Source organism: Saimiri boliviensis, chromosome 1 (genome assembly GCF_048565385.1).
Source record: "Saimiri boliviensis isolate mSaiBol1 chromosome 1, mSaiBol1.pri, whole genome shotgun sequence".
NCBI classification, from domain to species: domain Eukaryota; kingdom Metazoa; phylum Chordata; class Mammalia; order Primates; family Cebidae; genus Saimiri; species Saimiri boliviensis.
The window spans coordinates 147377330-147390798 of NC_133449.1; the positions used below are offsets into that span (position 1 = coordinate 147377330).

Sequence of the window (13469 nt, forward strand, 5' to 3'; positions counted from 1 at the left end):
GGCCCAGGCTTAGACTAGAGGATGGGAGCAGATATTCATGACTCCAACTGGACGTGGGCCTTCAGATAGTCACTGTTCTGCTCAGGCCTCAGTTTACCCATCTGTTAAATGTACCCACCACCAGCAGCTCTGCCCACCCTGGGGCCGTGAGACTGATGACACAGGTGGCTGGCAAGCACATGGTGGCACCCTAGTGTCCCAATGCCTGGAACATACCCACACCCTGTCCATTCACACACTGGCCCCACCCCACTGGGCACCAGGGCATACCCTCCCTTGGCCTACCCATGTGCTAAGCCCATCCCCAACCAAGCCTTCCCCACTCTCCCTACAGCCTGCACAGACAACCCTCCTTGGATACCCTGAGCATCCCTCACCATCCCCAAAACCTTGTCTGAGACTCGAGGGAACAAGCTCTCATTGGAGCTTTGTTGCCCCCAGATCCGCCCACCAATGCTGGAGGCAGGCAGGGTCTCCCCTTGGACCCCTCCTGGAGAATGCAGGAAGTGGCTGGTGTGGTCCCTCTCACTATGCATGTTATAAAGCAACACTTGTGCATCTGCACCTCCTGACTGAGGTCTAACTGTTGGGAACACTGCTGTGTAAAAGGATAGCCATGTCCTTAGGGAACTCACACTCCAAGTTATGTGTAAGGCATACACACATAACGCTTGCAACGCAGACAGCAGAAGGATGGAGGGACAGTTCTACGCTAGGTGCTTGGGGGTCTCTCTGCGGAGGTGACATTTGAGCAGATGTGTGAATCTTTTGCTAAGGCACATCATGCAGAAAAAAATAACAACAAAGATTCTGAAAACAGTACAGGCAAGCCAGCTCCTTCGTTCCATGTGAAGAGCCAGGGCAGCCACAGGAGCACACAGAAGAAACAAAGGCACCAGGGGCCAAGGCCGCAGGGAGCCTCCCTCTCCCCCACTCAGTCTGGCTGGGTGGTGCATGCCACCTGGGCTTGGGGCTTCCAGTGCTGGGGCAGGAACAGCCAGGAGTATCTGCCTGGAGGGGGGCCTTAGCAGACGGCCAGGGAAAAAGAGAGAGCCCCAGAAGCGGCCTGGGCTGGGGAGGAGAGGAGGGCCACAGGCAGCTTCTGCTTCCTCCTCTACCACCTCCTGCTCTCCTTATAAACCTCCCAACTGGAACCTCTGAAGGTCACACAGGCCCTGGCAGAAATACAAATGACTCCACAGCCTAAGACACTTAACCTACCAGATAACCTGCAAAGAGGGAGTTCAAACTCTAAGGCACCTGGTGAGAGCTGGCACAGGGAGGAGTGTGGCCGTACCACTTTCTGAGCAAGCATGTAACTTTGGTAGATCCAGGATTTGGAGGCACAGATCTCTAGGCATGCTTTAAGGCATACAATTGGACATCAGGTTTTATAAATCACTTAAATGGGGTATTTTGCCGACAATAGTGCCAGTGTTCTGGTACTTAATAACACACAGCACAAGTTGGGCTTAGTGGCTCATGCTTATAGTCCCAGCTACTGGGGAGGCTGAGGCAGGAGGATCGTTTGAGTCTAAGAGGTCAGCCTGGACAACATAACAAGACTCAGACTCATACGCAGCACACTAAAGGTAGAGACATGTATCCATCCGCAAGGGAATGAGTAAGTATCTTACGGCACATCCATTACTGGAACATTACTCAGCAACAAAAAAGAATAAACTACTGGGGCCGGGTGCCGGTGGCTCACACCTGTAATTCCAGCACTTTGGGAGGCAAAAGCGGGTGGATCACTTGAGGTCAGGTGCTCGAGACCAGCCTGGACAACACGGTGAAACCTCATCTCAACTAAAAATAAAAAAATTAGGCAGGCATGGTGGCAGACACCTGTAAACACAGCTACTTGGGAGGCTGAGGCAGGAGAATCACTTGAACCTAGGAGGTGGAGGCTGCAGTGAGCTGAGATCATGCCACTGCATTCCAGCCTGGATGACAGAATGAGACTCCATCTCAAAAAAATAACAAAAAACAAAAAAAGCTGGGTGCAGTGGCTCGAGCCTGTAATCCCAGCACTTTGGGAGGCTGAGGCAGGTGGATCACGAGGGCAAGAGATCGAGACCATCCTGGTCAACATGGTGAAACCCCTTCCCTACTAAAAATACAAAATATTAGCTGGGCATGGTGGTGCATGCCTGTAATCCCAGCTACTCAGGAGGTTGAGGCAGGAGAATTGCCTGAACCCAGGAGGCAGAGGTTGCAGTGAGCCGAGATCGCGCCATTGCACTCCAGCCCGGGCAACAAGAGTGTAACTCCGTCTCAAAAAAAAAGAATAAAACCAATATGCTGAATGAAAAAAGCCACACCCAGACCCAGTCGGGCTTAATGGCTCATGCCTGTAATCCCAGCACTTTTGGAGGCCAAGGCGGGTGGATCACCTGAGGTCAGGAGTTCAAGACCAGCCTGGCTAACATGGTGAAACCCTGTCTCTACTAAAAATATACAAATTAGCTGGGAATAGTGGTGGGCACCTATAATCCCAGCTACGTGGGAGGCTGAGGCAAGAGAATCACTTGAACCCGCAAGGCAGAGGTTGCAGTGAGCCAAGATCATGCCACTGTACTCCAGCCTGGGTGAGAGAGCAAGCCTCTATCTCAAAAAAAAAAAAAAAAAAGAAAGAAAGAAAGAAAGAAAGAAAAAAGCCAAACCTCAAAGCACATCTACCATAGGCTTCCAGTTGCAGAAGGTTTAAGAACAAGCTAACTTAAGCCAGGGTGATAGGACCTTGACTGTAAAGGGGATTTTTTTTTTTTTTTTTTTTTTTTTTTTAGACGGAGTTTTGCTCTTGTTACCCAGGCTGGAGTGCAATGGCGCGATCTCGGTTCACCGCAACCTCCGCCTCCTGGGTTCAGGCAATTCTCCTGCCTCAGCCTCCTCAGTAGCTGGGATTACAGGCACGCACCACCATGCCCAGCTAATTTTTTGTATTTTTAGTAGAGACGGGGTTTCACCATGTTGACCAGGATGGTCTCGATCTCTTGACCTCGTGATCCACCTGCCTCGGCCTCCCAAAGTGCTGGGATTACAGGCTTGAGCCACTGCGCCCGGCCTGTAAAGGGGCTTTTGCAAACTTTCTGAGGTGATGGGGCATTTGTTATCTTGATTTGATTGATGGCTACATGAAGGTCTATATTAACGAAAACTCACCCAACCAATTGTACATTTAACATCTGCACATTTCACAATATGTAAAATTTACCTCAATAAGAGTTTCAACTGGTAAAAAATAAAACAAAGAAAAAATATGTGGCATTACAAACACCAAAAATGGATAATGCAAGCCTAAACCCACCATGCTCCTCTCTTTGCCCTGACCATCAGGGAGCTTAAAGTTAAATCTGGATGCCTACTGAGCCTAGGCTTTCTGGGATAAATCTTCCTCCTTCCCCACACATTACATAATTCTAGATCTTTTCATGATCCCAGACTATTTGTGTCTTCTGCTGTAATCTGCTTCAAATCCTTCTTGGAATTTGGCAGGGCTTAAATAATAAATAAAAATTACTGAAAAACCTTCCTAGCCTCTAATGCCCCTTAGAGAAGAGATTAACTTTAGAGCCCCAACTTGTGACCGTCTCACCAGGGCAAGCATCCCTTCCACGCCTCTACTGAGGTCCCCAACCTGTCCCCAGAACCCTTTTCTTTTTTCCTGAAGAGTGAAGGACAACGCCCAGCACACCAGGACTAAGAGAGCCACAGAAACCACGGGGCTTGACCAGGATGACACACACGTATGGGCCCAGAGGACCAGGGCACCAGTGGTGGGAAATGGGGAGGTCTGTAGGCACCACCCAGGTCCCCCACTCACCCTCGGGGCTGCAGGCCCCTCCCCTAAGGAGCCAGGATCCCCAGGCAGGGGTGGAGCCAGCCTCCCTGGGAGGCCCTGCCTGGCAGGGCTGGCCCAGCTGCTGCAGACCACACCTGAGCAGAGGCCTGCCCCACTGCAGGGGCTCCCACAGACTGCAAAGTCACCTCATTCCTGGGGGCATGTGAAGCAGGGCAGCAGCTGTCTAAATGCGATGAGCCAGCTGGTGGTCCCAATGCAGGTCACTCTCTGGGTGGGGTGAGGACAAGGACCTGCCCATCCAAGGCTCAAGGCCAGAGTCCTTCAAGCCATGCCGGGCAGGGGAGAGGCCAGGGTCCCACCACAAAGGCCTTGGCAGAAACCACACTGACCATAAAGAAAGGGCCAAAGAAGCCTGGGGGCAGAGGCCAATCAGCCGGGGTCAGCCCAGCCTCCTCCCTACACTGGCTGCCCAGGAGTCAGGAATGGGTCTGGGCCACTGCAGACAGTAATCTCAACAACAGTAGCTGCTGTTACTTAATCAGCCTCGTCCTAACAGCTCTGGGTGCCCCTCGCCAAGTTCTCACAAAACCCCAGGAGCTCCGTGCTGTTAACATCCCCATGACACAGAGGAGGAGTGAAGCTCTCACTCAAGGCACAGAGCCAGCACTATTCACTCTGGAGACCTTGCCCTTGACCCACTAAAACACTCTTCCCACCCGGAATCAGCCTCTCCGAGAATCCCTTTCCACCCCAAGCAAGGCTCTGAGAAGAGCGGCTGAGATGCCAGCTCTGCACGGGGTTGCAGCCACCTGCCTGTGGGGGCTCCATGGTACCCCTGGGGCCACACCCTCACCAGGCAGCCAGGGGCAAGCTGCAGCCAGAAGGCAGAGCGCGAGCGGGGCCGGGCAGTCATGGGTCCTGTGTGCACAGGGCTCAGGGAGCCTGACACAACCAAATCACCCCACCAACAAATGGACAATCGCAGATGGGGCCGGGAAGGCGTCCTATGGATGACAGTGCAGACTTGGAGGTGAACAGGAATGACCTGGTAAACTTCCCACAGAGGGAGGGACAGCCGAGACAAGGTCCGGTGGCAGAAGAGGGCGAGGCAGAGGCGGGGGGGGGCCTGAGCTGCAGACTTTGAACTTGGACATTGCCTCTGCCTGCTCTCGGTTGCCCCGGCCAGCTATGAACGCCAGGGCAGACCCTCCTGGTTCCTTGGGCAGCTCTTCCACTCACACCACTGGCTGGCACAGAGCCAGTCCCAGGATTACTTTCAACCACATGCCATGGCTGGTCTACTCATTTCCACTGACTACTGCCGGGGCTAGACCCGCCCTGCTGCACAGCCCTGGGTGAGCTACCTGCCTCTGAGCCCAAGGTGCCTTGTCTCCAAAGGATGCAGAAAGGGTCACACAAACTCACAGGTAGAGAGGGTCAGCTGCTGTCCACAGCTCAACAGGCTGCAGCCCCCACAGGTAGAGAGGCCATGCAGAATGATGGTCATTTGATGGCTTTGGATCCTGCCACACTGGGCTCCCACCCTGGCTCCACCTCTCATTGGACATGCGACCCTGGCAAGACACAGGCCCTCAAGACACATGAGACTGTGAGGCCCTGAGCTCAGTGCACACAGGGCAGCATCCCTGAAAGGAGCCATCCCTCAGTGAAGGAGCACAGGAGGGGCTGGAGTGGCTGCACCCACTTCACAGATGGGCGGTGAGAGGCAGAACAGACAGCAGGGAGACCTCTCTGCAGCTGGAAGCGGGCTTCTCACCTGGCAGGGTGGGGGTAGCCAGCACCGGCCACTCCTAAACATGGACCCCCCCCCACCAAGCCAACGCCAGCCAGAAGTCTGAGGTGGGTGGCACCGCTGTTTTCCTTCCAAATGTGTCCTCTCAGCTGCGGGAAGAGACAGGCCCAGGGCACTGGGCAGCCACGCCCAAAGGAAGACATGGTAACCCTCACGGGTGTCCGGGCACCGCCTGAGCACTGCTCCAGGCCTAGAGCAGAGGACGCGGCACTGAGCAGGGAGCCGGGACACCCTGGCGCCTTCCCGTCTGGGTCCAGGATCTCATGTGAGTCAAATGACAGGGTGACCCCCGGCATGCCCCCTTCCCCAACACTCAGGGAGTTACTTCCCATTCAATCAGCTCACCAACCTCTCACCCTGCTTCCCCTCCCATCCCCTTCTGAAGCATCTTATAATTTCTGTGGGCCCAAGTGCCTGCGTCAGCCCCATCCAGGAAAAGACTGCCCAAATGATGGGTGTGCTTAAAACCCAGATGTGTCCCCAAGTAGTCACCACTCTGGGTTCCAAGAGCAGGGCTTGAACAGGCAGCTCCATCTGGAAGCCTCTGCAGGGCCTCCCTCAGCACATGAAAGCAATTTTCCAAACACTTCAGGACTGTTCCAAAAATGAATTCTCTTGGCCCCACCACTTCACACACTGCCCAAGGTCCCAGGAGAGAGAGCCACGGTGATCGGCCAGCCAGCCAGCCACATAGGGGGCAGATGGCAAAGACCCCCACTCACTCCCAGCAGAATTTTCATGGGCGGTGACTACAAGTGAGAGGGTGGGAGTGACTCGGAGCCCATGATGGTGTGGCCAGGCTGCTGGTCCCCACGATGGTGCCCATCTGTCCAAGTCTCACCCAGCCCGCCATCCCTCTCTGGTTACAGAGGAGGCCCAGTGCCAAAGAAAGCTGCCCAAAGTCCTGTAAGGCAATGGGTCAGGATGCCATCCCAGATTCCATGTCCAGAGCTTGGCTCTGACTGTGCCAACCAAACCAAATCCAACGGGGACCTCCCCATAGAGGCCCGCCCAGGCTCGGATGTGGCCAGAGTGACACTCCCTCATCACTACTGCCCTGGGACCCTGACCGTCCAGAGGCTCAGGTGGTCCACCTTGTCCCTCTGCCGAGTGCTCACAGGAGCGGGGCTGGCCAGTCCCCTGAGGTCCCGAGCCGGAGAAGTCCAGAGCTTTCAAGGAGAGCAGAGCAGAAGAGAGGAAGGGCCTGGCAGACATGCTCTTCTTTCTCAAGACAAGGCGATTATGCTCTGAACCAGAAGGGATGTCGGGGCTCACATCAGCAGAGTCTGGAAACCCTCATTTTTTCATCTGTAACTGCTGGAAGTGGGCGGGAGCAGGCTCTTTACTTCGGTAACAATGCTTTGCACCCGGCCAGCCTCTCCTCCAGTCACCTGTACACACTCCGGGGTAGTTAATCAAGAGGCCATTGGCCAGGAAGCCCCCACTTCCTGCTTCAGGGAAAGGATGGGTCCTCCGGGTGAGGAGCAGTTCCAGAAACAAGGCCAGAGTGGGCAGGGCTCTGGGGGGACAAGCCCCTAACTCGGCAGGGAATGATGGCTGCAGGCCACAGCTCTCCAGGTGCAGATGGTGTCCCTTCCTGGCAGAACGCGGGGGTGTCCGCCTCCCGCCTCCCGCCTCCCGCCTCCCGCCTCAGTCTGTCCATCTGTAAAGTGGGGGCTGTGCCTGAGGCCTGGTCACCCGGGGTAGCCAGGGTCACTTGCTGCCCTCAGGAGGTGAGACTGGGATGCTCAGAGATGCCAGGGTCCAAGTGCGGAGCCATGGCCGGGGGGGGGGTCTGCTGAAGCCAGCCTGCCTGACTAGGAAGAGGGGGTGTCGGACAGAAAAGCCCCCACGGCCAGCGGGGAGGACAGGCCAGTCAGGGCCCCGGGGGTTCCACGGAGGGAGGAAAACTTCCCAGGAAAGTGAGCGCATCGGCCGTGGGGGGCAGGCACGGCTCCCACCCAGCCAAGCCGTTCTTGGGGAGGGGTGGCTCCGGCGACAAGCACAGACCGTGCCCCAACCTGGCCACCCCGCGGGGGGAGGTCCTGGGAGCACCGCAGGGCAGCAATCCGAGGAAGGCCTTGGGGGCCAGCACAGGCCTCCCACCCCCTCATCTGGCCCAGCAGTCCCGGAGGGGGATCCCGGGAGCTGCAGAGACCCCTTCCCTTTAGGCCTAGCGGTCCTGGCGCGGGGTCCTGGGGGACAGCCGACTCCCGCCTGGACCAGATGTCCCGGGGATTTCCCGGGGACCAACAAAGAGCCTTCCCGACCCAGCCATCTTGGGGGGCTCCCCGAGGGGACAGCACCGACCCCAGCCCGACCCGGCTCTCCTAGAAGAGGCTGGAAAGGCCGGGGCAGAGAGGCTGGCGTGGGGGAGGCTCTCCCAACATGTGTGCCCTCACCCGGGCCGGAGCAGGCCCGTGGGGCGACCCCCCAGTCCGGGAGCCCCAGCGGCATCAGGCCCGCAGCGGGCGGCGCGAGGTCGCAGACAGGCGGGCGGGGACAGCCGGCCGGGAGTCCCGGGCGGCGCGGTACTCACCGGCACGGACATTTTGGCCGCCGCCCCCAGGGCCTGGCTGGCAGCGGGGCCGGGGGGCTGGGGGCTCGGGTGCGCCCGCGCCGCTCAGAGCCCCCGCGCAGGATCCCGGCGCTCTCTGGCTCTGCGGGCTCCTGCGCGCTCCCGGCCGCCGGACCGTCCGGCCGCTCCAGCCGCGCCGCGCATGCGCCGCCCGCGCCGCCCCTCCCCCCGTCTCCGCTGCCAGGGCCGCGTTAAAGGCGAGGACCCCGGACCTCGGCCTTTTTCTGTCGGCCCAACGCGGCGGGGAGGCGCGGTCTCCTCCGCTCTTCGGCCATCCCTCGCGGGCCACCTCCAGTCGCAGCAGCGCCAGGTCTCCCAACCAGTCCTCTCCCCCGACACGCACGTCCCTGGGAGCTGGGCGTCTACCTTGTGGCCCTGGCTGGGCTCCTAGGCGCTGGGTCCGGGCCCAGATGCGGGAGGGCTCGTCCGGCGGAAGGCGATCGCGGGGCAGCAGCGCAGGCCTCCCAGAGCCCCTCTGCCCTCCAGCTGAGAGCGAGCCCCGAGACCCCCAGGGAAGAGGAGCTCCCCACTCCGCGAGACAGCCTGGCTCATCCTGGGGTCGTCCTGACAGTGACATCTGGCCTGGCTTCTAGGGAGGGTCCTGTGTCCCTGTAACCCCCACTCCTGGGTCCACCCACAGCCCACCGTCCTCTCAGAGGCTGGAAGATGGGTCTTCGCGGGCCTTAGGCTTCCTTTCCCTAGACTAAACACCCCCAATTTCAGCTGTTTCACATCTGCCGTGGTGCCCACGCATGGCACCTGCAAACACTGGGCACGTGCATGTGCGTCCCCATCCCTCCACCCCTGCTAGGCAGGCCTTGCTGCTGCTCCGTTACATTTCATAGGCCCAGGCGCTGAGATCCTTCACCCACCCAAAGGAGGGAGCGGGGGTCAGACCCCTCTGTTCTGTCGCCTGGGGACAGTGGGTGAGCATCTAGAGCAAGTGTGTCGGGGGTCCACAGCAGTGTCCCAGAGGCCAGCGCTGCCCACCCCAGGAAGGAAAGACGGAGCTAGTTCCATGAGGCTGGTTGGCTGCAGCCCGAGCTCTTGGGAGGATCTGGGGGCAGACTGAGAGCTCCAGCTGCCTAGGGAATCTCTGTGGGTGCACATGTTGGGGGCAGGCCCTTCTGTCTGCCAGGGATGCTGTGCCAGAAGGCCACGGTCCCTGGATGGAGGAGGCAGAGCCAGGAAGGAGGCTGACTTCTCCCAGCTCCCAAAAGCCCCCAGTAGCAGGTCACCTACTGAACTTTCATCCTTTTTCCCTAAGGAATGAGCACCCTTGATCTTTTCCCCAGAAGGGTCCTGGGAAGGATCCCAAGAAGCCAGGAGCAATGAGGGGGTATGAGGTATGGGAGACAGGGAAATTCAGGCTTGCCACAAGAGACCCAGGTCCTTGTTCTGGCAGTGATGGGGGTCCCTCACTGCTCCAGTTGAGTATGGTTGCCCCTTCACCTCTTGAGTGGGGTTGCCAACTGTGCACATGAGTATCTGCAGCCCAGTGCTCAGCAAGGCATTGTTGGAGGGGCCAGGCAGGGCCACAACAAGCAGAGGGGGGCCTGGACCAACAGCTGCCACCTCCTCAAAGGGTGCTCTGTGCATGTCTGGCACGTGGCCCTGCCCGTGCCCGCCCACCCACATCCAGCTGGCACAGAGGCTCCTGGGCTGGGAGCAGCTCAGCCTGGCTCCCGGGCTCCTGGCCACATGCCCTGCTGTCTCCGATGCCCCCACCTGCCACCATCCTGGCCCTCTACCTCAATCCTTGCCCAGGCCCCGCCCCCCTCCCTTGCTCCGACTTGGGGACCACTGTTTCCGTCTCCTTTCCCATCTCCCCATCTTTAGGTGCCCAGACAGAATGGGGCAGGCAGTGGAGAAAGATCCCTTCCACATGCCTGGGTACAGGGAAATGAGAGCCCATGGGAGGGGGACAGATGCAGCTGGACCCTCCAACCATCTCGTCCTGCCTTCAACTGCCCCAGTGGCTGCTTAGGGCATCGCTAACTCAGTCCTTAGCAGGGTGAGAAGCGCCCCTGGCTAGAACCCTCACTTACTCTGAGGCAGGGATCCTTGGGTGTGGGCCTGGGGGCAGCCAAAGGAGCCCCACCAGGGCACTGCCTGCCCTCTCCTAACACTACCAGGTATCTGTGAAGGCAGTGGCTGCTCCTCCCTCACCCACTCCTGGCAGGCAAATGATCCCAGGATGACTCACTCCGTCCTGCAGGGAACAGCCTGTGGGGTTTCAAGGCTGGCAGTTCCAACCAGAAGCAACAGCTGGGCTGCCAGACCAGGCACCAGTGCCCTGAGAGGGTCCTTGAGAGCTGAGCGAGGCCCTGACACCCAAGACTATTGTTCCTGTCCCTCTTGGACGTGGCCGACGAGTAAATCTGTGCAGAGACAAGCTTCACAGCCAGCTCTTCCAACACCCAAGCTGGCCTCTGCCCCCAGGGCCTTGCCATGTCTAGAGGGGCTCAAGGCTGGGAAGTGGCTCCTTCTCTCCCTGTACCCCCTTCAGGTGACAGGGACTTCTCTGGCAAAGGAACTCCTGCTCCTGGAGAGTGTAATGATTATTACCACACACTGGTAATAATCTCACATCAGGCCAGTCACAGTGGCTCATGCCCATAATCCCAGCACTTGGGGAGGTTGAGGTGGGCAGATCACCTGAGCCCAGGAGTTTGGGACCAGCCTGACCAACATAGTAAAACCCTGTCTCCACTAAAAATACAAAAATCAGCTGGGCATGGCGCCGCACGCCTGTAATCGCAGAGATCTGAGAGGCTAAGGCAGGAGAATTGCTTGAACTCAGAAATCAGAGGCTGCAATGAGCTGAGATCGCACCACTACACTCTAGCCTGGGCGGCAGAGCAAGACTCCATCTCAAAATAAATGAATAAAAATTAAAAATCTCACATCAGTGGCCGGGCGCGGTGGCTCAAGCCTGTAATCCCAGCACTTTGGGAGGCCGAGGCGGGTGGATCACGAGGTCGAGAGATCGAGACCATCCTGGTCAACATGGTGAAACCCTGTCTCTACTGAAAATACAAAAAAATTAGCTGGGCATGGTGGCACATGCCTGTAATCCCAGCTACTCAGGAGGCTGAGGCAGGAGAATTGCCTGAACCCAGGAGGCGGAGGTTGCGGTGAGCCGAGATTGCGCCATTGCACTCCAGCCTGGGTAACAAGAGCGAAACTCCGTCTCAAAAAAAAAAAAAAAAAAAAAAATCTCACATCAGCGTGGCACGTGTGACATCAGTAATGAACCAACACTGATACATGCTTCTTTTATTTTTGAGACTGATTGTCACTCTTGTTGCCCAGGCTGGAGTGCAATGGTGGAATCTCAGCTCACTGCAACTTCTGCCTCCCGGGTTCAAGTGATTCTCCTGCCTTAGCCTCCTGACTAGCTAGGATTACAGGCATGCACCACCATGCCTGGCTAATTTTGTATTTTTAGTGAAGACGGGGTTTCTCCATGTTGGTCAGGCTGGTCTCGAACTCCCAACCTCAGGTGATCCGCCCGCCTCAGCTTCCCAAGATGCTGGGATAACAGGCGTGAGCCACCGCACCTGGTGGATACATCCTTGTTAACTGAAGTCCACACTTGATTCAGATTTCTCCTTTTATTACTATTTTTATTTTTTGAGATGGAGTTTCACTCTTGTTGCCCAGGCTGGAGTGCAATGGTGCGATCTCGGCTCACTGCGACCTCCGCCTTCCGAGTTCAGGCAATTCTCCTATCTCAGCCTCCCAAGTAGCTGGGATTACAGGCATGTGTCACCATGCCCGACTAATTTTGTATTTTTAGTAGAGATGGGGTTTCTCCATGTTGGTCAGCCTGGTCTCGAACTCCCAACCTCAGGTGATCTGCCCGCCTCAGCCTCCCAAAATGCTGGGATAACAGGCATGAGCCACCGCGCCTGGCCTTTTTTTTTTTTTTTTTTAAGATAAGAGTTTGGAGGCCGGGCGCGGTGGCTCAAGCCTGTAATCCCAGCACTTTGGGAGGCCAAGGCGGGTGGATCACGAGGTCAAGAGATCGAGACCATCCTGGTCAACATGGTGAAACCCCGTCTTTCTAAAAATACAAAAAATTAGCTGGGCATGGTGGCACGTGCCTGTAATCCCAGCTACTGAGGAGGCTGAGGCAGGAGAATTGCCTGAACCCAGGAGGCGGAGGTTGCGGTGAGCCGAGATCGCGCCATTGCACTCCAACCTGGGTAACAAGAGCGAAACTCCGTCTCAAAAAAAAAAAAAAAAAAAAAGATAAGAGTTTGGATCTTGTTGCCCAGGCTTGAGTGCAGTGGCACAATCTTGGCTCGCTGCAACCTCTGCCTCCCAGGTTCAAGCAATTCTCCTGCCTCAGCCTCCTAAGTAGCTGGGATTACAGGGGTGCACCACCATGCCCAGCTAATTTTTTTCCTGTATTTTTTGTAGAGATGCGGTTTCACCATGTTGGTCAGGATGGTGTTGAATTCCTGACCTCAAGTGATCCACCTGCCTCGGCCTCCCAAAGAGCTGGAATTCAGGCGTGAGCTACTGTGCCTGGCCAAAGATGTCTCCGGTTTTCCCCTACTGTCTTTTTTCTGTTCTGGGATCCCATCCAGGATCCCAGCGTCTCCTTGGGTTCCTCTGGACTGTGACAGTTTCTCAGACTTTGTTTTTGATGACCTTGACAGTTTTGAGGTGTACTGGAAACATTTACAGAATGAAATAAAACATTTATAGAATGTCTCTCATATAAGATTTGTCTGACATTTTTCTCACGAATAGCCTGAGGTTATGGGTTTTGGGGAGGAAGACGCCCAGAGCTCAAGTGCCATTTTCAGCCCATCCTATCAGGGGTGCACACTGACAACATGACTTATGATCACTGTTGAGTCGGACCTTGACCACCTGGCTGAGGGAGTGTTTATCAGGAGTCTCCATTGTAAGGTGACTCTTCCCCCTGCTTTCTGGAAGTTACTCCTTGGAAGGAAGTCCCTGTGCACCGCCCACAGTTAAGGAGTAGGGAATTTCTATGCGCCACCTCCTGAAAGTAGATTCTCTATATAGATGATTTGGAATTCTTTTTTTTTTTGAGACGGAGTTTCACTCTTGTTACCCAGGCTGGAGTGCAATGGCATGATCTCGGCTCACCGCAACCTCCGCCTCCTGGGTTCAAGCAATTCTCCTGCCTCAGCCTCCTGAGTAGCTGGAATTACAGGCACACGCCACCATGCCCAGCTAATTTTTTGTATTTTTGGTAGAGACGGGGTTTAACCATGTTGACCAGGATGGTC

The 13469-nt window shown here is 56.6% G+C and overlaps 1 protein-coding gene across 2 annotated transcripts in view; it reads right to left on the reverse strand.

The window, feature by feature from the left end:
• BCAR1 (BCAR1 scaffold protein, Cas family member) overlaps window positions 1-8336 on the reverse strand; it is a 34661-nt gene extending 26325 nt beyond the window's left edge. The window contains exons 1-2 of one of the 2 annotated variants that reach the window (XM_010350617.3): window positions 6689-7236; window positions 5392-5396 (exon numbers count right to left, since the gene is read on the reverse strand). In XM_010350617.3, coding sequence (XP_010348919.1) covers window positions 5392-5396; window positions 6689-6833 — 150 coding nt within the window. In that variant the 5' untranslated portion in view covers window positions 6834-7236. Of the gene's footprint in view, window positions 1-5391; window positions 5397-6688; window positions 7237-8157 lie in introns of those variants that run through there. The other variant, XM_039474445.2, reaches the window with a different exon arrangement.
• Between the last annotated feature and the right edge of the window lie 5133 nt (window positions 8337-13469).